At 36.2% G+C, this 26,787-nt stretch overlaps 1 protein-coding gene across 1 annotated transcript; it reads left to right on the top strand.

Moving 5' to 3' along the window:
• The first annotated feature begins 376 nt into the window (after window positions 1–376).
• Window positions 377–25,427, top strand: LOC131844058 (uncharacterized). The gene is made up of 3 exons (XM_059192837.1): window positions 377–3,141; window positions 3,227–4,342; window positions 25,283–25,427. The coding sequence occupies exons 1-3, from the start codon at window positions 377–379 to the stop codon at window positions 25,425–25,427; spliced, it is 4,026 nt and encodes a 1,341-aa protein (XP_059048820.1).
• Window positions 25,428–26,787: the final 1,360 nt, after the last annotated feature.

Genomic DNA, 26,787 nt, shown 5'->3' with positions numbered 1-26,787 from the left:
AGCGGTGTGTCCGCGGCTCACATCTCTTACCACCTAACGGTGTCAAACGGTCGGAGTGTGGGTTAACGCCATTGAGCGGTGCAGTGGGTGGTGTGTCACTGCCGGTTGTTGCTTGTTACCGTGGCGCAACCGAATAGCACTATTACGCCTGTACGTGTGTATCGTATAGCGGGGGCCGGACTGTAGGCACTGCCAAAGGGGTCGGAAAGTCCGAACCGGCCCTGAGCGCCCCGTCTGTACATACGCACCACTGCGGGGTAATTCCTACCCTCCTATCCCCATAGTCCATCCCCTCGGGTGTTATCCTGAGGGATTGTTAGGGACGGTTAGGTAGGTAGGGACCGGTAGGTTAGGGGCTTGCAAGTGCCAGAACACGATGCCGACTACGAGAAGCCAAGCCCCGGGAGCAGAGAAAAAGACCACGCGGGAAAATGAACAGACAGAAGCGTCCCCTTCAGAAACCACGCAGATGTCCGCGTCCGCCGCGCCGTCGAGCGCGCCACAGGCACAAGCCGCCCGCGCCGCGTTTACCTCGGACTCCGCACCGGCGCCACCGTCGCAGCCGCCGACGACAGATGTACGTCCGGCCCGGGCCGCGTCGGTGCGATCGCGCCGCTCTACCGCTAGCGGTATAGCTAAATTAAAGAGGCTGGAGTACGAGGCAGCGCTACAGATGGCGAAATTACAGGCTGATTTAATTAGAAAGAAGTTGGCAGCCGATGTCGCCGCGGTACATGAAGAGACCGATAGAGATAGCGTGTGCTCCGAGGAAGGTGCCGGCCTGCAACGTATAACGGATTGGTTTCAACGTACCGAAGTACGGGGGGAGCAGAGAATTAATTCCCCACCGCCTACGCAGAAAGAGCCAACAGAAAGGCAAGCTTCACCGCCGAGGACGCCGAAGCAAAGACGGAGGTCCCCCGCTCCTGAAGCCGGGATGCAAGAAGGATTCACCCGGTTGGCCAAAGCTATTGAACGAGCTGTGGACGAACGAGCGGATAGGGTAGCGCCGAGGCAAGCCCAAGATCTCCCGATCTTCAGCGGCGAAGCAAGTGAATGGCTAGCGTTTAAGGCGGCCGTAGACCAGTCTACAAAGACGTACAGGATCACACCAGCGGAGAACCTGGCCAGGCTGAGGGCCTGCTTACGTGGAAAAGCGAGAGAGACAGTCGCAGCGTTACTCGTATCCGCTACAGAACCGTCGCAGATCATGAGGACGTTGGAGCAGCGGTACGGCCGGACAGAGGCCATCATCGACCGCGCCCTCAAAGATCTGAGAAGGATGCCGGTAATAGGAACATCGACAACAGAGGTGATTGACTTCGCCATTAAACTACAGAACATCACCACCATCGTCGCGGATATCGACAGGGGGGCGAGATTCCTACATAATCCCGCGCTTGAGAGTGAAGTGTCAGAGAAGCTGACCCCTCACTTACAGGTCCACTGGTGTCACTACGCTGAAAAAAACAAGGAGGACACTAGACCTACGATCATCAAGATGGCAGAGTTTTTAATGAGCGAAGCCGATCTCATGACCCGACATCTACGAATAGCATCACCAACGAGACGAACGAGCGCGCTACCCACGAAGCAGCCCCCGAAGCAACCCACTAGGCAACCCATACCGAAAGCAACGATGTCGGCACCTCGGCGACAGATGACGGATCGTGGCGCGGCCGTATACGCCGCCGTAGAAAAGAGCGAACAGAGTACCGAATGTCTCTGTTGCGGCGCCGCACACGTAACGCCGAAGTGTAAGAAGCTGAACGACATGTCGTTATCGGACAGATGGGAGTGGGCGAAAACAAATAAGATGTGCTTCCAATGCATGAACAGCACGCACAGAAGGTTCAAGTGTAAGGCACGCAAATGTGGTGTGAGAGAGTGTCGTAAGCCACACCACGCCCTGCTGCACCCCCCAGAAGAGCCGCCGAAGCGGCAAGAGGACACCGCGATTACAGCCGCAGCACGCTTGCCAGAGAACAGCCAAGTGTTGTTAAAGGTGTGTCCCATCATCGTGAAAGGCAAGACGGGACGCGAAGTAGAGACGTACGCGATGCTAGATGAAGGCTCGACGGTTACACTCATCGATGCGGAGATCGCAGAACAGATCGGAGCCGAAGGTCCGACGCGATCTCTGAGAATTCAGGGAGCGGCCTCGAGCTGGCACGAAGCCTCAAGCCGAGTGGCTGATGTCATCATCAGAGGGCGACACCATACGGACGAAGAACACTCGGTGAGGGCGCGTACGATCCGGGATCTCACCCTAGGAACGCAGCGAGTGAACCCGGAAATACTCGCGTACGGACACCTGCGACAACTCACTTGCGAGCAAGTGTGCTACGAAGATGCCAGACCCAAGGTCTTGATCGGGTCAGACAACTGGCATCTGATTGTTACGCGGAAGCTGCTCACAGGAAGGCACAATCAACCCGCAGCGTCGCTGACACGACTGGGATGGGTCATCCACGGAACGGTACCCAGAAGTGTCGTGGAAGACGAGGAACATGTCCTCCACGTGCGGTTGACACAGCGCAACGCCGAGCCAGACATGCGGCATATAGAGGGCATAATAAAAGCGCATTACGACATCGACGCGTTGGGTATATCGTCGAAGAGATTACCCATTGCCAAGGAGGAGCGCGCCGTCGCCACATTCAACCGCACAGCGACGAGAGTGGATGGGCGATACGTCGTAGGATTGCCGTGGGAGAGAGATAACGTCGCTCTACCTCCCAGCTACGACATGGCAGCGAGCCGACTGAGGGGAATAGAGCGGCGGATGGATCGCTCTACGGAATTCCGGCTGGCGTATACCGCGGAGATAAACAAGTTGTTGGACAAGGGTTACGCCGAGAAAGTAACCGACGACCGGTTCAACAACGACCGCGCGTGGTACCTTCCCCATTTCGGAGTGACGAATCCGAATAAACCCGGAAAACTGCGACTCGTATTCGACGCCGCGGCCCGTTCGAAGGGAATGTGCTTGAACGACGTACTGCTGGATGGGCCAGATATGCTACGATCGCTTAACGGTGTGTTATACCGTTTCCGCGAGAAGCCCGTAGCTATCACGGCGGACATACGAGAGATGTTCCTGCAGATTAAGATACGGGAAGAAGATAGAGCAGCACAACAGTTTCTGTGGCGAGGAGATGACAGGATTAACCCGCCGCAGAAATACGTAATGACCTCAATGATTTTCGGCGACCGTTCATCGGAGCTCACCGTTCATCGCACACAGCGTTCGAGACAGGAACGCGGCAGAGCACCGAGAGTCGCACCCGTCAGCGTACACCGCCATAACAAGGAACCACTACATGGACGACTGGGTCGATAGCTTTGACTCCGAAGAGGAAGCAGCCCGCGCCATACGAGAGGTAGTAGAGGTTCATGGCGGGATAGGATTCACGCTGGCGGGTTGGAATACAAACCGACCGAGCCTGCTAGAGAATGTGAGTGAGGACCAGCGAGCGAGGACGCCGAAGGACCTGAGATTGCCGCGATGGTATGGCACGAACGACAGCCAACGGTCGCAACTGCACGTATTCACGGACGCAAGCGAACAGGCATATGCCACAGCCGCGTATTGGAGGACGGAACGCGAGGATCGTAGCGTTAACGTCGTCCTGGTAGCAGCCAAAGCGAGGGTAGCGCCCATGAAAGCGCAGATTATACCCCGGATGGAGCTTCAGGCGAGCCTGGTAGGACCCCGACTGGCCGCTGACGTACTGAAAGGACGTCGTCGCGCGGCCGAAGTCTTCCTATGGACGGTCTCGAAGAAGACGCTACATTGGACTAGGAACGACACCGCTCGATACAATCCACACGCGGCCCGCCGGATGGCAGAAAGCGCCGAACATACAGAACCAACACAGTGGCGCTGGGTACCGACCGCCCACGACGTAACTAACGACGCGACCCGCGCGAGATATACAATACGGACCGCCGCCGACAGATCCGTCGGGCCGGCGCTTGTATACGCTCCAGAGAAAGAACGACCCAAGGAAAGCAAGCCCGTCCCTGCAGAGACAGTAGCCCGTGCCCGGGCGAAGGCAAAGCCCGTAATGGACAGAATGCGGTTCTCCTCATATGACCGAGTGAGGAGGACCCCGGCACAGGTGCTGCTGCTCGCAGAAGAATACAGGCGACGGGCATGGAAGCTGGGCCGGGAGCGCCCCGCCGAAGCGGGGAAATGGGTCAAGTGGCGTTGCGGTGAACGCGGACGGACGGACGAACGCGAGGGAATTTTTCGAAGGCCGACCCGAAGGCTGGTGGTCCTCCCTAGGGATAAGGGCTGCGAAGATCTGCGCCGGGGGGAGGCTGTTGCGGACCACGAGTCGGCATCGAAAATATGTAAATAAATTTGTGTATAAATTTGTATTTTTCCAGTGTTTTGACTATTGTTTAGGTTAGACTATTGTTTGTACCATATACCCTTTGTAGCGGCATAGATACTGTGAATTCTATGTCCGCCCATTGTGTAAATTCTTAGGGATCACAGCTTTAGTGTAGCCTGAACATGTGGCATTTAGTCGCACGTGGTTTTTTGTAGTTTTTTGTATTGTTACTATTGTATTTAATTTTAAATGTGTGCGTATTCGCTGTTCCGGCCCGTCGGTCACCGACATGTGCTGGATTTGTCGGGTGGGTGGGACGGCCGACGCGCACGGCTCGGCGGGGGTGGGGAAGGACGCGCTCGGGCGCCCGTAAAAGGCGGGTTGGTTCTCGATCGCGCTCTCTTACGCATACGCCACCGACGAAGAACCACCGCCGGCGCAACGACCAAGAAAACCCCACTCCGGCCGGCCGACCCATAGAATAAGAAACAAATTGAAATACAGTCCACACATTTAGAAAATCGAAGACCTTTTAATTGTGTACCCCACAAACATATCTACATTAGTAAATTAATAAATTCATAATTGATAGACCGTTACGGTATCTATATATATTCGGATCAAAATAAGTATCGCAGTAAGGACCTGTATATAAAGTGATCAATACAATTAATTGATTTTTGAAATATATTCAGAGCCAAAAAGTCTTTGTGTATACCAAAAATTTAGCCGTTTGGAGCCATTCAGTCACGAATTATTAGTAAAAAATGTGTCGAGTATATCGTACTATCGACGAATATATATGGCCACATCGCAAAATAGAATGCGACGTTGCCATACCGCCTGAGATATACGCGATAGGAGTCAAGTTATTCAGTGCAAAAGGTGGAATCAGCAAGTGTTTGGCTTGTGGCGTGATCAACAAAGTGCCCAAAGAGGTGTTTATATATATATATATATATAAACATTCTATTTTGTGATGTGGCCATATATATTCGTCGATAGTACGATGTACTCGATACATTTTTTAATAATAATTCGTGCATGACTGGCTCCAAACGGCTACATTTTTTGAATACACAAAGACTTTTTGGCTCTGAATATATTTTAAAAATCAATTACTTGTGTTGATCACTTTATATACTCGTCCTTACTGCGATACTTATTTTGATCCGAATATATATAGATACCGTAACGGTCTATCAATTATGAATTTATTAATTTACTAATCTAGATATTTTATATTCGCAATGCTCCATACATGCAAGCTCCAGCAACGGAGGCAGGGGGAGCACCGTACATCGCACCCCACGCACACAAACAAATTAGAATAAATTAAATTCATAAGAATATTCATATATTTCGACTGCCCCGGTGGTCACACCGCTTTACATCCGATGGTTGCGGGTTCGATTCCTCGCACGGCACAAACATTTGTATTCATGAGTATGATTGTTTGTATCGGTCTGGGTGTTTTATATGTATATTATATATGTATTTACAAAATAAAAATATCTATTTATATCAGTTCAGTATCAGTCTGTGTTAATTGTCCAGGGTTATTTATTACATTTTTATAAACGGTTATCTTTTTCCATCGCACCGCTCGCTATCGACAGTGAATTCATAGAAATGTCACTCTAAAAACAAAAATAGTTTTGTGTTTTGTATTTCAAATACTAAATGCAAAATAGGTATTTTCAAAATAAAGTACCTTTTGAATTTTTGTCCAAACCTCAGATATTTTATTTATTTTAGGTATATCAATCATTACATAGTGTAGTATAAAACAAAGTCGCTGTCGCATCTAACAGTACATAAATAAAGAAAGAAGACTTTTTGGCTCTGATACCGTAACGGTCTATCAATTATGAATTTATTATACCTAATCTAGATATTTTATATTCGCAATGCTACATACATTGTAATATCCGCCTCCATTCATTGTAACGGTGGAGGGACTAAATAGTTGAATAAAACTGAATAAGCAGTTGCTCCACTCTATAGGTACTGCGTCGTCGTCGTATGCTGTTCATTTTTTCACTCGTTTTGGCGCCAAGAGAAGGTCACATAGTCGTGGTCAAGTTAAGAACTTATAATTTAATTTTGATAACAATAGATACAAGTAAAAAGTAGGTATTATATTAATGTACGTAAGTACTGTACTTAAAAATATTTATTCTTTATTGTACATTTGAAAAACTTAACACTTAAGGACTTGTACATATACACGTACATACTGCCATTTTCTCTTAAAGACATCCAGAGAAGCACTATTTATCAAATACGCGGGGTGCACCGACCTTTGACCTTATAACAGCTGATTCGCGCGTAACGAATTACATTGCTACTTTTTGGTATTTTATAGTGGATATTTCACTATAAAATATTATTATTTCTTTAGATTATGACATAATAACATAGTTTACATTATTTTAAGGGAAACATACGATAAAAAAAAATCCCGTAAAATGTAAAAGATAAAAAATGGTTATTGTTGGTTATCCTTAAGAGATAGACATATACCATCACGGACTTTTTTGTTGACCTTATATTGATACATCTCAAAGCACTAGACAATACGCATTTTCATTAAACAGTATTGTATTTTTATTTATTTATTTAACTTTAATGCACAAAAAAATTCGTACATGCGGTGGACTTAATATCTTGCCTCGTTAATTACCAGGCAACTATGAGTGGTGCAGAGAAAGATTATTGGCGGTGCACTAATATAAATAAGAAATGTCAAAAAAAGATATATAAATACAAAGCAAAATACACATTTTTATAAAAAAATAACAATATACATACATAAATATAACCCATAAATGTATAAATATTCTATATAAATAAATACATAATGATCCGATAATCAAATTATAAGTACAGTCTCAAATTGAAAGTAAGAAAAACAGAAAATATAGAGAGAACTATAGGGATATAACAGAAAGATGTGAAAAAAGGAGAAGGACAGTAAAAAAGTTACAAATTTAAATAATGTTCCCGCAATTTCTGTTTAAATGAATTTATTACATTATTACATATATTAGGCATACGACTAGCCTTATGACTGTTACTTTTTTTTTAATCTATACATCTATACATGTAAATAAAATTGGAGTGTCTGTTTGTAATATTGAAATAACCGTTTTTTACTACTTGCATATGAATATAAATACGGTACATACACCAAAATAACATATTTTACAAGTTTTGTCTGTCTGTCTGTCTGTTTGTTCCGGCTAATCTCTGAAATAGCTGGACCGATTTTGACGGGACTTTTTTTGGCAAGTAGCTGATGTCATAAGGAGTAACTTACGCTACTATTATTTTAGAAAAATAAAATAAAATTTCACCCGGACGAAGTCGCTGGGGCCAACTAGTCTATAAATATACCGAGATTTAATGTTTAAGTTGCTATTATGTTGTTGACAAAATTTTACTGTAATGTTACTATTATGTTATCCTACACAATTTGTATTATTTTGGATGAATAAATAAATAAATAAATAATAATCTATACATATAAATAAAATTGGAGTGTCTGTTTATAATATTGAAATAACCGTTTTTTACTACATGCATATGAATATATATAAGGTACATATACCAAAATAACAATTTTTATAATTTTTGTCTGTCTGTCTGTCGGTCTGTTTGTTCCGGCTAATCTCTGAAATGGCTGGACCGATTTTGACGGTACTTTTTTTGGCAGGTAGCTGATTTATAAGGAGTAACTTAGGCTACTTTTATTTTAGAAAAATAAAGTTAAATTCCACGCGGACGAAGTCGCGGGAACAGCTTGTTTTTAATAAAAACGGTTTATTTGATAGAAAAAACATATTTTTTGTGGTACTTGAGAATGTTGAAGCCTGTTGTTTGTAATATTGAAATAACCGTTTTTTACTACTTGCATATGAATATAAATACGGTACATACACCAAAATAACATATTTTACAATTTTTATCTGTCTGTCTGTTTGTTCCGGCTAATCTCTGAAATGGCTGGACCGATTTTGACGGGACTTTTTTTGGCAGGTAGCTGATGTAATAAGGAGTAACTTAGGCTACTTTTATTTTAGACAAATAAAGTTAAAAACCACGTGGACGAAGTCGCGGGAACAGCTAGTGTATAATATATTAGAGATACCTACGTGTTTTTTATTGATGATTAGCTGTACACGGGATTTCGTCGGTGTGGAATTTCACTTTATTTTTCTAAAATATAAGAAGTTAAATTCCACGCGGACGAAGTCGCGTGTACAGCTAGTTGTCGGTAGTCTAGCGATTTATCTAGCACACCGCTTTGATTCCTGCTTGGTGGTCGAGGGTTCGATTCCTCGCACGCTGCAAACATTTGTATTCATGAGTATGATTGTTTGTAACGGTCTGGGTGTTTTCTATGTATAGATAATATATATGTATTTACGAAAAAAAAATCTTTGTATTTATATCAGTTGTCTAGTACCCATAACATAATCTTCAGCTAGCTTAACTTGGGTCTAGATGAAGCTGTGTGAATTGTCCTGAGATTACTATTATTACTATAATAAATCTTTTCAAATCAGCCGATGTTTATTTATGCCATAATACGTGCTGTTACCACGTGATAATACTACGTACGTACTTATTACTGTTTTAAATGTGATGCGTTCATTATTTATATTTCCTTTGAATTAAAGACAAATGTATATATATATATATATAAACACCTCTTTGGGCACTTTGTTGATCACGCCACAACCTACACACTTGCTGATTCCACCTTTTGCACTGAATAACTTGACTCCTATCGCGTATATCTCAGGCGGTATGGCAACGTCGCATTCTATTTTGCGATGTGGCCATATATATTCGTCGATAGTACGATATACTCGACACTTTTTTTACTAATAATTCGTGACTGAATGGCTCCGAACGGCTAAATTTTTGGTATACACAAAGACTTTTTGGCTCTGAATATATTCCAAAAATCAATTAATTATGTTGATCACTTTATATACTCGTCCTTACTGCGATACTTACTTTCATCCGAATATATATAGATACCGTAACGGTCTATCAATTATGAATTTATTAATTTACTAATGTAGATATTTTATATTCGCAATGCTCCATACATGCAAGCTCCAGCAACGGTGGAGGCAGGGTCCCCCCTGCACCGTACACCGCACCCCGCGCACACAAACAAATTAGATATTTTTTGAATACACAAAGACTTTTTGGCTCTGTATATAGATTTCAAAAATCAGTTAATTGTGTTGATCACTTTATATACTGGTCCTTACTGCGATACTTATTTTAATCCGAATATATATAGATACCGTAACGGTCTATCAATTATGAATTTACTAATCTAGATATTTTATATTCGCAATGCTCCATACATGCAAGCTCCAGCAACGGTGGAGGCAGGGGGGAGCACCGTACACCGCACCCCGCGCATATAAACAAATTAGAATAAATTAAATTCATAAGATTATTTATATATTTCGACTGCCTCGGTGGTCACACCGCTTTACATCCGATGGTCGCGGGTTCGATTTCTCGCACGATGCAAACATTTGTACTCATCGGTCATCGATTGTTTTCATCGGTCTGGGTGTTTTATATGTATATTATATATGTATTTACAAAATAAAAATATCTATTTATATCAGTTCAGTATCAGTCTGTGTTAATTGTCCAGGGTTATTTATTATATTTTTATAAACGGTTATCTTTTTCCATCGCACCGCTCGCTATCAACAGTGAATTCATAGAAATGTCACTCTAAAAACAAAAATAGTTTTGTGTTTTGTATTTCAAATACTAAATGCAAAATAGGTATTTTCAAAATACTTTTTCAAAATAAAGTACCTTTTGAATTTTTGTCCAAACCTCAGACATTTTATTTGTTTTAGATATATCAATCATTACATAGTGTAGTATAAAACAAAGTCGCTTTCGCATCTAACAGTAGATAAATAAAGAAAGAAGACTTTTTGGCTCTGATACCGTAACGGCCTATCAATTATGAATTTATTATACCTAATCTAGATATTTTATATTCGCAATGCTACATACATTGTAATATCCGTCTCCATTCATTGTAACGGTGGCGGGACTAAATAGTTGAATAAAACTGAATAAGCAGTTGCTCCACTCTACAGGTACTGCGTCGTCGTCGTATGCTGTTCATTTTTTCACTCGTTTTGGCACCAAGAGAGGGTCACATAGTCGTGGTCAAGTTAAGAACTTATAATTTAATTTTGATAACAATAGATACAAGTAAAAAGTAGGTATTATATTAATGTACGAAAGTACTGTACTTAAAAATAATTATTCTTTATTGTACATTTGAAAAACTTAACACTTAAGGACTTGTACATATACACGTACATACTGCCATTTTCTCTTAAAGACATCCAGAGAAGCACTATTTATCAAATACGCGGGGTGCACCGACCTTTGACCTTATAACAGCTGATTCGCGCGTAACGAATTACATTGCTACTTTTTGGTATTTTATAGTGGATATATCACTATAAAATATTATTATTTCTTTAGATTATGACATAATAACATAGTTTACATGATTTTAAGGGAAACATACGATAAAAAAAAAATCCCGTAAAATGTAAAAGATAAAAAATGGTTATTTTTGGTTATCACGGACTTTTTTGTTGACCTTATTTTGATACATCTCAAAGCACTAGACAATACGCATTTTCATTAAACAGTATTGTATTTTTTTTATTTCTTTAACTTTAATGCACAAAAAAATTTGTACATGTGGCGGACTTAATATTTTGCCGCGTTATTTACCAGGCAACCATGAGTGGTGCAGCGAAAGATTATTGGCGGTGCACTAATATAAATAAGAAATGTCAAAAAAAGATTTATAAAGATAATAAAGATAAGCAAAATATAAATTTCTATAAAAAAAAAAAATGTATAAATAAATACATAATGATCCGATAATCAAATTATAAGTACAGTCTCAAATTGAAAGTAATAAAAACAGAAAATATAGAGAGAACTATAGGGATATAATAGAAAGATGTGAAAAAAGGAGGACAGTAAAAAAGTTACAAATTTAAATAATGTTCCCGCAATTTCTGTTTAAATGAATTTATTACATTATTATATATATTAGGCATACGACTAGCCTTATGACTGTTACTTTTTTTAATCTATACATCTATACATGTAAATAAAATTGGAGTGTCTGTTTGTAATATTGAAATAAACGTTTTTTACTACTTGCATATGAATATAAATACGTTACATATTACAAACAGACACTCCAATTTAATTTATATGTATAGATTTAAAAAAAGTAACAGTCATAAGGCTAGTCGTATGCCTAATATGATTTATTTATTTATTTATTCATCCAAAATAATACAAATTGTGTAGGATAATGTAATAGTAACATTACAGTAAAATTTTGTCAACAACATAATAGTAACTTAATCATCTCGGTATATCTATAGATTAGCTGGCCCCAGCGACTTTGTCCGCGTGAAATTTTATTTTATTTTTCTAAAATAAAAGTAGCCTAAGTTACTCCTTATTACATCAGCTACCTGTCAAAAAAGGTCCCATCAAAATCGGTCCAGCCATTTCAGAGATTAGCCGGAACAAACAGACAGACAGACAGACAAAAATTGTATAAAAATAAATTTTAGTACATGTACCGTATTTATATTCATATGCTCGTAGTCAAAAACTATTATTTAAGAAGTTACATTCCACGCGAACGAAGTCGCGTGTACAGCTAGTTGTCGGTAGTCTAGCGATTTAGCTAGCACACCGCTTTGATTCCTGCTTGGTGGTCGAGGGTTCGATTCCTCGCACGCTGCAAACATTTGTATTCATGAGTATGATTGTTTGTAACGGTCTGGGTGTTGTCTATGTATAGATAATATATATTAATTTACGAAAAAAATCTTTGTATTTGTATCAGTTGTCTGGTACCCATAACACAATGTTCAGCTAGCTTAACTTGGGTCTAGATGAAGCTGTGTGAATTGTGCTGAGATTACTATTATTACTATAATAAATCTTTTCAAATCAGCCGATGTTTATTTTTGCCATAATACGTGCTGTTACCATGTGATAATATTACGTACTTACTGTTTGATAATGTGATAATATTACGTACTTATTACTGTTTTAAATGTGATGCGTTCATTATTTATATTTCCTTTGAATTAAAGACAAGTGTATATATATATATATATATACGCGCACTTTTTTGCACATTTATGTTGATCCAGCCACGACCCGTAGATACATTTGCTGACTCCACTGTCTCTCTCTTTCTACCACTATAACGGTATCGTGGCGGAACGGCAACATGTTGCCGTTCCGCGTTCCCGCGTGTTCCCTAGATAAAGTATTCGTCGATAGTACCTGTACTCGATATATATGTTTTCAACAATTTCCTGCATTAGTGACTCCGTATCAGCAAAATTTTTTAAATGCACAAAAACTTTTTGGCTCTGAATATATTTAAAAAATCATTTACTTGTGTGTTGATGAATTTATATACTAGTACATGAAGTACCTAAAATACTTGTTTTGATTCGAATAGGTAGCGATATTATGAATTTATTATACGTAATCTAAAGATTTTGACGAAATAAGAGTAATTAGTTATCTGTTAACCTTGACTTCATACTGGCACCAGTATTATCAGATGATGAACATACTCTTCGAAAACTTACAGCAGAAATATCGTGTTTGGACTCATTAGATTGGTCTCGATGAATAGAGTTTAAAAAACTTAAAATAAATGGTAAATTAGAAATAACGTATAAAAACACTCTACGCAAAATTCAACCACTTTAAAACTTAATAATAATAATTAGGAAAAGATCAAAGCTATAAGTGCACTGAAAGTAATTGATGGCTTCCACACAATATTTTCAGTACTAAACAACTCTGTTTGTTCAGTAAAAGTGTAAATACACTGGTAACCTTTAATCATATTTTATATGCAAACATTACATATACAAACCCTAAAGTTTTATTTCAGAATAGCCAGTAGTTTTGAAGAAATAAGTCTTTGAAATTGTACGTGTAACTTATATATATACTAGTTTTTTCACCATAACAAACAACACCAATATGGCCTAGTTAGTAGTGTACCAGTGTACCAATATACCACACAGATACTCTGAGTTCCAATCCTACACTTTTTTTTTATTATTAATTTTTTTGTTTTTTTTTTCTTAATTTAATATTTTAATAATTAATTTAATTTATACGATTATTAATTTATAATAAAAACGTAGTTAAGTATTAAATTAATTTTACTAGTTAGGAGTGTACCTGTGTACCAACTTACCACACAGACACCCCGGGTTCGATTCCCACCATTGACTATTGTTATTTACTTCTTTTTGTTTTTTTTTAATTTAATATTTTAATAATTAAATTAATTTATACGAGAAAAACGTAGTTAAGTATTAAATTAATTTTACTAGTTAGGAGTGTACCTGTGTACCAACTTACTACACAGACATCCCGGGTTCGATTCCCACCATTGACTATTGTTATTTACTTCTTTTTGATTATTTTTAATTTAATATTTTAATAATTAAATTAATTTATACGAGAAAAACGTAGTTAAGTATTAAATTAATTTTACTAGTTAGGAGTGTACCTGTGTACCAACTTACCACACAGACACCCCGGGTTCGATTCCCACCATTGACTTTTTTTTGTTTTTTTTTAAAGTAATATTTAAAAATAACTATTTTAATAATTAAATGAATTTATTCGATAAAAATAAGTTGTTAAATATTAAATAAATTTTAAGTGACATTAACTATTATAGCATGCACAAACAATATTTTGTAATAATAAAGAAAATACATTTGAAATGTTGTTGTGTTAATTATTTATAAGATCTTACTATAATTGTTAGCTGCTTTACAATTTAGAAAGTATAATAGTTAATGTAAATTAAAATTTATTTAATACTTGACAACTTTTTGTTCGATTAAATTCATTTAATTATTAAAATAGTTAATTTAAAATATAAAATAAAGTCAAAACAAAAAAAATAATAAAAAAAATTCTATGGCGGGAATCGAACCTTGAGCGTCCGTTTGGTAAGTTGATTTGAAATTCAAAGGCTTATTTCTTCGAAATTACTGGCCATTTTGAAATAATACTTAGGGTTCGCATACCCTTATCGGATACTACACGGAGTTTCGTCAAAATAAAATATCTAGGTTAGGTATAATAAATTCATAATTAATAGACCGTTACGGTATCTGTATATATTCGGATCAAAACAAGTACTATGAATTAAGAACGAGTATATAAATTGATTAACAAAAGTAATTGATTTTTGAAATATATTCAGAGCCAAAAAGTCTTCTTTCTTTATTTATGTACTTGTTAGATGCGACAGCGACTTTGTTTTATACTATACTATACTATGTAATGATTGATATACCTAAAATAAATAAAATATCTGAGGTTTGGACAAAAACTCAAAAAGTAATTTTTTTTTGTAAAGGTATTTTGAAAATACTTATTTTGCTTTTAGTGTTATAGTACCTTAACTGTTATATTTTAAGTAACAATGTTTAATTATAATTAATACCACTGCACCAACACTCCGATCGTGCAAAAAATTTAGCTGTTTCATTATTTTTTAGTTCAATTAGTAGTCTACCTAAATCCTAATGGGGAGGAGAGTTATGACCCCCCATGACTCCCAAGACCTCCATGACGCTACCCCCTGGATCCGCCGTTACGTCTTCTCTTCATTCGCCCAGTAACGTTGTTACAAAAGAAAAGATTCCCGTCCAAAAAATAACAAGTATTGAGGTTTGATCTGGAGTCACGTTACTCCAGACTGATTTCTATAAATATTTAGATTAGATAGACTATTATTCTTGAAATACTAGCTAGACATTATTAAGTTACTGTAGCCATAATGTAGTAGCCCAAACGTGCCAATGAGGAAGCCCTTGGCAAATGCTGCACCCTGATTGGCCCGTTTGAATTGGATCAAGAAGTGGTCGTATGCCAAAAAGGTGGATTTGTATAAAATCGTGTATAAATCGCTTAATTATTATTATTACTCGTCGTGACAGTTGTGGCTCAAAACGGAGCAACATTTACATATGGTCATCTGGCATTAGATCAACAAAAGGCCTCCGGATCAACAAGTGAAAAAGGATCAACAAAAAACTACCTATACGGCACGTCTGAGCCACAAAGTGCCCAAGGGGATATTTATATATATATATATATATATATAAACACCTCTTTATATAAACACTTTGTTGATCACGCCACAACCTAAACACTTGCTGATTCCACCTTTTGCACTGAATAACTTGACTCCTATCGCGTATATCTCAGGCGGTATGGCAACGTCGCATTCTATTTTGCGATGCGGCCATATATATTCGTCGATAGTACGATATACTCGACACTTTTTTTACTAATAATTCGTGACTGAATGGCTCCGAACGGCTAAATTTTTGGTATACACAAAGACTTTTTGGCTCTGAATATATTCCAAAAATCAATTAATTATGTTGATCACTTTCATATACTCGTCCTTACTGCGATACTTATTTTCATCCGAATATATATAGATACCGTAACGGTCTATCAATTATGACTTTATTAATTTACTAATGTAGATATTTTATATTCGCAATGCTCCATACATGCAAGCTCCAGCAACGGTGGAGGCAGGGTCCCCCCTGCACCGTACACCGCACCCCGCGCACACAAACAAATTAGATATTTTTTGAATACACAAAGACTTTTTGGCTCTGTATATATATTTCAAAAATCAATTAATTGTGTTGATCACTTTATATACTGGTCCTTACTGCGATACTTATTTTAATCCGAATATATATAGATACCGTAACGGTCTATCAATTATGAATTTATTAATTTACTAATGTAGATATTTTATATTCGCAATGCTCCATACATGCAAGCTCCAGCAACGGTGGAGGCAGGGGGGAGCACCGTACACCGCACCCCGCGCACACAAACAAATTAGAATAAATTAAATTCATAAGATTATTTATATATTTCGACTGCCTCGGTGGTCACACCGCTTTACATCCGATGGTCGCGGGTTCGATTTCTCGCACGATGCAAACATTTGTACTCATCGGTCATCGATTGTTTTCATCGGTCTGGGTGTTTTATATGTATATTATATATGTATTTACAAAATAAAAATATATATTTATATCAGTTCAGTATCAGTCTGTGTTAATTGTCCAGGGTTATTTATTATATTTTTATAAACGGTTATCTTTTTCCATCGCACCGCTCGCTATCGACAGTGAATTCATAGAAATGTCACTCTAAAAACAAAAATAGTTTTGTGTTTTGTATTTCAAATACTAAATGCAAAATAGGTATTTTCAAAATACTTTTTAAAAATTAAGTACCTTTTGAATTTTTGTCCAAACCTCAGATATTTTATTTATTTTAGGTATATCAATAATTACATAGTAATATAAAAACAAAGTCGCTGTCGCATCTAACAGTACATAAACAAAGAAAGAAGACTTTGGCTCTGATACCGTAACGGCCTATGAATTATGAATTTATTATACCTAATCTAGATATTTTATATTCGCAATGCTACGTACATTGTAATATCCGCCTCCATTCATTGTAACGGTGGAGGGACTAAATAGTTGAATAAAACTGAATAAGCAGTTGCTCCACTCTATAGGTACTGCGTCGTCGTCGTATGCTGTTCATTTTTCACTCGTTTTGGCGCCATGAGAGGGTCACATAGTCGTGGTCAAGTTAAGAACTTATAATTTAATTTTGATAACAATAGATACAAGTAAAAAGTAGGTATTATATTAATGTACGTAAGTACTGTACTTAAAAATATTTATTCTTTATTGTACATTTGAAAAACTTAACACTTAAGGACTTGTACATATACACGTACATACTGCCATTTTCTCTTAAAGACATCCAGAGAAGCACTATTTATCAAATACGCGGGGTGCACCGACCTTTGACCTTATAACACCTGATTCGCGCGTAACGAATTACATTGCTACTTTTTGGTATTTTATAGTGGATATGTCACTATAAAATATTATTATTTCTTTAGATTATGACATAATAACATAGTTTACATGATTTTAAGGGAAACATACGATAAAAAAAAATCCCGTAAAATGTAAAAGATAAAAAATGGTTATTGTTGGTTATCCTTAAGAGATAGACATATACCATCACGGACTTTTTTGTTGACCTTATTTTGATACATCTCAAAGCACAAGACAACACGCATTTTCATTAAACAGTATTGTATTTTTTTATTTCTTTAACTTTAATGCACAAAAAAATTTGTACATGTGGCGGACTTAATATTTTGCCGCGTTATTTACCAGGCAACCATGAGTGGTGCAGCGAAAGATTATTGGCGGTGCACTAATATAAATAAGAAATGTCAAAAAAAGATTTATAAAGATAATAAAGATAAGCAAAATATACATTTCTATAAAAAAATAACAATATACATACATAAATATATATGTAAATATAACCCATAAATGTATAAATATTATATATAAGTAAATACATAATGATCCGATAATCAAATTATAAGTACAGTCTCAAATTGAAAGTAAGAAAAACAGAAAATATAGAGAGAACTATATGGATATAACAGAAAGATGTGAAAAAAGGAGAAGGACAGTAAAAAAGTTACAAATTTAAATAATGTTCCCGCAATTTCTGTTTAAATGAATTTATTACATTATTATATATATTAGGCATACGACTAGCCTTATGACTGTTACTTTTTTTTTAATCTATACATCTATACATGTAAATAAAATTGGAGTGTCTGTTTGTAATATTGAAATAACCGTTTTTTACTACTTGCATATGAATATAAATACGGTACATACACCAAAATAACATATTTTACAAGTTTTGTCTGTCTGTCTGTCTGTTTGTTCCGGCTAATCTCTGAAATAGCTGGACCGATTTTGACGGGACTTTTTTTTGGCAAGTAGCTGATGTAATAAGGAGTAACTTACGCTACTGTTATTTTAGAAAAATAAAATAAAATTTCACGCGGACGAAGTCGCTGGGGCCAGCTAATCTATAGATATACCGAGATTTAATGTTTAAGTTGCTATTATGTTGTTGACAAAATTTTACTGTAATGTTACTATTACGTTATCCTACACAATTTGTATTATTTTGGATGAATAAATAAATAAATAAATAATAATCTATACATCTATACATTTAATAAAAATTGGAGTGTCTGTTTGTAATATAGAAAAAAACCGTTTTTTACTACATGCATATGAATATATATAAGGTACATATACCAAAATAACAATTTTTATAATTTTTGTCTGTCTGTCTGTCGGTCTGTTTGTTCCGGCTAATCTCTGAAATGGCTGGACCGATTTTGACGGTACTTTTTTTGGCAGGTAGCTGATTTATAAGGAGTAACTTAGGCTACTTTTATTTTAGAAAAATAAAGTTAATTCCACGCGGACGAAGTCGCGGGAACAGCTTGTTTTTAATAAAAACTGTTTATTTGATAAAAAAACATCTTTTTTGTGGTACTTGAGAATGTTGAAGCCTGTTGTTTGTAATATTGAAATAACCGTTTTTTACTACTTGCATATGAATATAAATACGGTACATACACCAAAATAACATATTTTACAATTTTTGTCCGTCGGTCTGTTTGTTCCGGCTAATCTCTGAAATGGCTGGACCGATTTTGACGGGACTTTTTTTGGCAGGTAACTGATGTAATAAGGAGTAACTTAGGCTACTTTTATTTTAGAAAAATAAAGTTAAAAACCACGTGGACGAAGTCGCGGGAACAGCTAGTGTATAATATATTAGAGATACCTACGTGTTTTTTTATTGATGACTAGCTGTACACGGGATTTCGTCCGTGTTGAATTTAACTTTATTTTTCTAAAATATAAGAAGTTAAATTCCACGCGGACGAAGTCGGGTGTACAGCTAGTTGTCGGTAGTCTAGCGATTTAGCTAGCACACTGCTTTGATTCCTGCTTGGTGGTCCAGGGTTCGATTCCTCGCACGCTGCAAACATTTGTATTCATGAGTATGATTGTTTGTAACGGTCTGGGTGTTTTCTATGTATAGATAATATATATGTATTTACGAAAAAAAATCGTTGTATTTATATCAGTACCCATAACATAATCTTCAGCTAGCTTAACTTGGGTCTAGATGAAGCTGTGTGAATTGTCCTGAGATTACTATTATTACTATAATAAATCTTTTCAAATCAGCCGATGTTTATTTTTGCCATAATACGTGCTGTTACCATGTGATAATATTACGTACGTACTTATTAAACTATTAACTTATTATTAAATTGTTTGTAACGGTCTGGGTGTTTTCTATGTATAGATAATATATATGTATTTACGAAAAAAATCTTTGTATTTATATCAGTACCCATAACATAATCTTCAGCTAGCTTAACTTGGGTCTAGATGAAGCTGTATGAATTGTCCTGAGATTACTATTATTATTAATTGGTACACAGGTAAACTACTAACTAGGTCATATTGGTGTTGTTTGTTATGGTGAAAAAACTAGTAGGTATATATATAAGTTACACGTACAATTTCAAAGACTTATTTCTTGAAAACTACTGGCTATTCTGAAATAAAACTTTAGTGTTTGTATATGTAATGTTTGCATATAAAATATGATTAAAGGTTACCAGTGTATTTACACTTTTACTGAACAAACAGAGTTGTTTAATACTGAAAATATTGTGTGGAAGGCATCAATTACTTTCAGTGCATGTATAGCTTTTCTCTTTTCCTAATTATTATTATTATTAAGTTTAAAGTGGTTGAATTTTACGTAAGGGGTTTTTATACATTATTTCTAATTTACCATTTATTTTAAGTTTTTTAAACTCTATTCATCGAGACCTATCTAATGAGTCCAAACACGATATTTCTGCTGTAAGTTTTCGAAGAGTATGTTCATCATCTGATAATACTGGTGCCAGCATGAAGTCAAGGTTAACAGATAACTAATTACTTTTATTTCGTCAAAATCTTTAGATTACGTATAATAAATTCATAATATCGCTACCTATTCAAATCAAAACAAGTATTAGGTACTTCATGTACTAGTATATAAATTCATCAACACACAAGTAAATGATTTTTAAATATATTCAGAGCCAAAAAATCTTTGTGCATTTAAAAAAAATGCCGATACGGATTCACTATTGCAGGAAATTGTTGAAAAAATATATATCGAGTATAAGTATCTACTACTATCGACGAATACATTTGGCAACAACGCATGGTCTCGGCCGGAACGGCAACATCGCATATTAGAATACAAAGATAGTGATAGAAAGAGAGAGACAGTGGATCAGCAATATCTACGGATCGTGGCTGGATCAACTAAGTGTGCAAGTGTATATAAATATATATATATATATATATATATATATATATATATACATTTGTCTTTAATTCAAAGGAAATATAAATAATGAACGCATCACATTTAAAACAGTATAAATAGTTAATAATTTAATAATAAGTTAATAGTTTAATAAGTACGTACGTAATATTATCACATGGTAACAGCACGTATTATGGCAAAAATAAACATCGGCTGATTTGAAAAGATTTATTATAGTAATAATAGTAATCTCAGGACAATTCACACAGCTTCATCTAGACCCAAGTTAAGCTAGCTGAAGATTATGTTATGGGTACTAGACAACTGATATAAATACAAAGATTTTTTTTTCGTAAATACATATATATTATCTATACATAGAAAACACCCAGACCGTTACAAACAATCATACTCATGAATACAAATGTTTGCAGCGTGCGAGGAATCGAACCCTGGACCACCAAGCAGGAATCAAAGCAGTGTGCTAGCTAAATCGCTAGACTACCGACAACTAGCTGTACACCCGACTTCGTCCGCGTGGAATTTAACTTCTTATATTTTAGAAAAATAAAGTTAAATTCAACACGGACGAAATCCCGTGTACAGCTAGTCATCAATAAAAAAACACGTAGGTATCTCTAATATATTATACACTAGCTGTTCCCGCGACTTCGTCCACGTGGTTTTTAACTTTATTTTTCTAAAATAAAAGTAGCCTAAGTTACTCCTTATTACATCAGCTACCTGCCAAAAAAGTCCCGTCAAAATCAGTCCAGCCATTTCAGAGATTAGCCGGAACAAACAGACAGACAGACAAAAATTGTAAAATATGTTATTTTGGTGTATGTACCGTATTTATATTCATATGCAAGTAGTAAAAAACAGTTATTTCAATATTACAAACAACAGGCTTCAACATTCTCAAGTACCACAAAAAAGATGTTTTTATTAAAAACAAGGTGTTCCCGCGACTTCGTCCGCGTGGAATTTAACTTTATTTTTCTAAAATAAAAGTAACCTAAGTTACTCCTTATAAATCAGCTACCTGTCAAAGAAAGTACCGTCAAAATCGGTCCAGCCATTTCAGAGATTAGCCGGAACAAACAGACAGACAGACAGACAGACTAAAATTATAAAAATAGTTATTTTGGTATATGTACCTTATATATATTCATATGCATGTAGTAAAAAACGGTTTTTTCAATATTACAAACAGACACTCCAATTTTTATTAAATGTATAAATGTATAGATTATTATTTATTTATTTATTTATTCATCCAAAATAATACAAATTGTGTAGGATAACGTAATAGTAACATTACAGTAAAATTTTGTCAATAACATAATAGCAACTTAAACATTAAATCTCGGTATATCTATAGACTAGCTGGCCCCAGCGACTTCGTCCGCGTGAAATTTTATTTTATTTTTCTAAAATAACAGTAGCGTAAGTTACTCCTTATTACATCAGCTACTTGCCAAAAAAAGTCCCGTCAAAATCGGTCCAGCTATTTCAGAGATTAGCCGGAACAAACAGACAGACAGACAGACTGTACTATGCTATACTATGTATTGATTGATATACCTAAAATAAATAAAATATCTGAGGTTTGGACAAAAACTCAAAGGGTAATTTATTTTGAAAAAGTATTTTGAAAATACCTATTTTGCTTTTAGTGTTATAGTACTTTAACTGTTATGTTTTAAGTAACAATGTTTAATTATAATTAATACTACTGCACCAACACTCCGATCGTGCAAAAAAATTTGCTGTTTCATTATTTTTTAGTTCAATTAGTGGTCTACCTAAGTTCTGGGCTAAGGGGGGGGGGGGGGGGAGTCATGACGCCCCCATGACTCCCATGACCTCCATGACGCTCCCCCCTGGATCCGCCGTTGCGTCTTCTCTTTATTCGCTCAGTAACGTTGTTACAAAAGAAAAGATTCCCGTCCAAAAAATAACAAGTATTGAGGTTTGATCTGGAGTCACGTTACTCCAGACTGATTTCTATAAATATTTAGATTAGATAGACTATTATTCTTGAAATACTAGCTAGACATTATTAAGTTACTGTAGACATAATGTAGTAGCCCAAACGTGCCAATGAGGAAGCCCTTGGCAAATGCTGCACCCTGATTGGCCCGTTTGAATAGGATCAAGAACTGCTCGTATGCCAAAAAGGTGGATTTGTATAAAATCGTGTATAAATCACTTAATTATTATTATTACTCGTCGTGACAGTTGTGGCTCAAAACGGAGCAACATTTACATATGGTCATCTGGCATTAGATCAACAAAAGGCCTCCGGATCAACAAGTGAAAAAGGATCAACAAAAAACTACCTATACGGCACGTCTGAGCCACAAAGTGCCCAAGGGGATATTTATATATATATATATATATATATATACACTTGCACACTTAGTTGATCCAGCCACGATCCGTAGATATTGCTGATTCCACTGTCTCTCTCTTTCTACCACTATCTTTGTATTCTAATATGCGATGTTGCCGTTCCGGCCGAGACCATGCGTTGTTGCCAAATGTATTCGTCGATAGTAGTAGATACCTATACTCGATATATATTTTTTCAACAATTTCCTGCAATAGTGAATCCGTATCGGCAAAATTTTTTAAATGCACAAAGATTTTTTGGCTCTGATTATATTTAAAAATCATTTACTTGTGTGTTGATGACTTTATATACTAGTACATGAAGTACCTAATACTTGTTTTGATTTGAATAGGTAGCGATATTATGAATTTATTATACGTAATCTAAAGATTTTGACGAAATAAAAGTAATTAGTTATCTGTTAACCTTGACTTCATGCTGGCACCAGTATTATCAGATGATGAACATACTCTTCGAAAACTTACAGCAGAAATATCGTGTTTGGACTCATTAGATTGGTCTCGATGAATAGAGTTTAAAAAACTTAAAATAAATGGTAAATTAGAAATAATGTATAAATACCCCTTACGTAAAATTCAACCACTTTAAAACTTAATAATAATAATTAGGAAAAGAGCAAAGCTATAAATGCACTGAAAGTAATTGATGCCTTCCACACAATATTTTCAGTATTAAACAACTCTGTTTGTTCAGTAAAAGTGTAAATACACTAGTAACCTTTAATCATATTTTATATGCAAACATTACATATACAAACCCTAAAGTTTTATTTCAGAATGGCCAGTAGTTTTGAAGAAATAAGTCTTTGAAATTGTACGTGTAACTTATATATGTATATACCAGTTTTTTCACCATAACAACCAACACCAATATGGCCTAGTTAGTAGTGTACCTGTGTACCAATTTACCACACAGACACTCCGAGTTCGAATTTCTTTCCGTCCGTTTACTTTTATAAAAACCAAATAAATAAAATAATTTATTTTTTTTTTTTTTTTTTTTTTTTTTTTAATTTAATTTATACGATTATTAATTTATAATAAAAAAGTAGTTAAGTATTAAATTAATTTTACTAGATAGGAATGTACCTGTGTACCAACTTACCACACAGCCATCCCGGGTTCGATTCCTACCATTGGCTTTTTTTTTTGTTTTTTTTAAAGTAATATTTAAAATTACCTATTTTAATAATTAAATGAATTTAATCGATAAAAACGTTGTTAAGTATTAAATTAATTTTAAGTGATATTAACTATTATATTATGCATAAAAAATATTTTGTAATAATAAAGAAAATACATTTAAAATGTTTTACTTGTTGTGTTAATTATTTATAAGATTTTACTATAATTGTTAGCTGCTTTACAATTTAGTAAGTATAATAGGTAATGTAAATTAAAATTAATTTATTACTTAACAACGTTTTGTTCGATTAAATTCATTTAATTATTAAAATAGTTAATTTAAAATATAAAATAAAGACAAAACAAAAAAAAATAACAAAAAAAAAAATCGGTGGCGGGAATCGAACCTTGAGCATCCGTTTGGAAATTACTGGTCATTTTGAAATAATACTTAGGGTTCGCATACCCTTATCGGATACTACTACTACACGGAGTCTCGTCAAAATAAAATATCTAGGTTAGGTATAATAAATTCATAATTAATAGACCGTTACGGTATCTGTATATATTCGGATGAAAACAAGTACTATGAAATAAGAACGAGTATATAAATTGAATTAACACAAGTAATTGATTTTTGAAATATATTCAGAGCCAAAAAGTCTTCTATCTTTATTTATGTACTGGTTAGATGCGACAGCGACTTTGTTTTATACTATACTATGTAATGATTCATATACCTAAAATAAATAAAATATCTGAGTTTTGGACAAAAACTCAAAAGGTAATTTATTTTGAAAAAGTATTTTGAAAATACTTATTTTGCTTTTAGTGTTATAGTACTGATGATAACTCGTAAATAAAATAAGTAGTGGACTGTAAGTTATTATATTTAATACGAGGAGTTATAATATTACAAGGAACATTAGCTAATTAATAAGGTACGCGTGCGGTGACGTCGTAGGCGCAAGGCAAAGTGAAAGGTGTCCCGGCCTAGCGGCTGTCAATAGCTCATCTTCGATAGCGCTCGAACATCCTCCTCGGGTTGAAGTATTCAAGAAACAGGAAGAGGGCAGAGGTTGTTGAAAGCCCTCAAAATTGTTCCCTTCTTAGTCTTCAGTTCGGCCACGCGTGCGGCCCCGTCGATGCCAGGGATTGTCCTCTATCCTTTACTAGGACGAGTGTTCCAGCAGACAGCTGGCCAGTTGAAGACGTCCACTTGGTTTTCTGTTGGAGTAGAGAAATATACTCGAGGTGAAATCTTTGCCAGAAATGTTGTTTGATGTGCTGCACCCTGTGATAGCGTTCCAGACGCTCAATTTTGATGTCAATTACTTGTGGATGTGGAACCGACATTAGTGGTCGTCCAATTAAAAAATGTGAAGGAGTTAGGGCTGTTAAATCTAAAGGATCAGAGGAAATAGGGGTTAATGGACGTGAGTTTAAAACTGCCACAATTTGAGTCAAACATGTTGCCATCTCCTCCTCATACGTAATATGAGCTACTTGCAGTAATCGCCTTAAATGATGTTTGGTGGAACGGACTGCTGCCTCAGCGATACCATTAAAGTGTGGTGAATAGGGAGGAGCGAATGCAAACTCAATACCTTGTTGGGTGACCTCGTATGAAATATCAGATTTCTGTAAAAACGTTTGTAGCTCGTTGCAGGCGCCGACAAAGTTAGTACCGTTGTCAGACAAGATACTTTGAGGTTTACCTCGACGAGCCACAAAACGGTTTAAAGCAGACATATACCCTTCTTTAGATAGGTCTGTAACGAGCTCGATGTGCACGGCTTTGACTGCAAGACACACAAAAATACACAGGTATGACTTTATAAGCTTGCAACCTCGCCCTTTCCGGTCAGCTATAAACACTGGCCCAGCATAGTCGACACTGCAATGTAAAAATGGAAACTCTAATTTTGTTCTTGATGTCGGTAACTGTCCCATAATAGGTTGTATTGTTAAACATTTATTTTTGAAGCATTTTATGCAATTCCTGACTACTAATTTAGAAAGATTTCTGCCTCCTAGAGGCCAATATGTATGTCGAATATTAGCTAAAAGAAGCTGGGGACCAGCATGTAACAATTCTTTATGGTATTTAATAAATATTAATTTAGTGAAATGATGTTTTGCACACAATAATATGGGATGTTTTATATTATAGTCGTAGGGAGAATTGTCTAGTCTGCCGCCTACGCGAATAATACCATTATTATCTACGAATAGACTTAGAGATGCAAGTCTATTTTTACGTGGTAATGATTTTTTTGATGAAAGTAAACTAAGTTCTATTGGAAACATATCCTTTTGGGCATGGATTGTAATAAGCTGTAATGAATCAGTAAGTTCTTTACTAGTAAGAAAACCATGCAACTTATTGTTTTTACTTTTTAAATTGTTAGCAAATCTTAGTATATAAACAACTACTCTATGCAAA

The sequence above is a fragment of the Achroia grisella genome, unplaced genomic scaffold (genome assembly GCF_030625045.1).
Source record: "Achroia grisella isolate CSIRO2021 unplaced genomic scaffold, CSIRO_AGI_Agris_v1 utg38008, whole genome shotgun sequence".
NCBI classification, from domain to species: Eukaryota; Metazoa; Arthropoda; class Insecta; order Lepidoptera; family Pyralidae; genus Achroia; species Achroia grisella.
The sequence above is the reverse complement of the archived record's forward strand: the minus strand, read 5'-3'. Positions and strand labels throughout refer to the sequence as shown.

What these genes read in the sequence shown, in the direction of transcription:
- LOC131844058 (XM_059192837.1), top strand. Translation starts at nt 377, where the DNA reads ATGCCGACTACGAGAAGCCAAGCCCCGGGAGCAGAGAAAAAGACCACG. An exon ending in GAAGATAGAGCAGCACAACA is followed by an intron (nt 3,142 to 3,226) that starts GTTTCTGTGGCG and finishes CGTTCATCGGAG; the next exon opens with CTCACCGTTCATCGCACACA. An exon ending in GAGGCTGTTGCGGACCACGA is followed by an intron (nt 4,343 to 25,282) that starts GTCGGCATCGAA and finishes CTAATTAATAAG; the next exon opens with GTACGCGTGCGGTGACGTCG.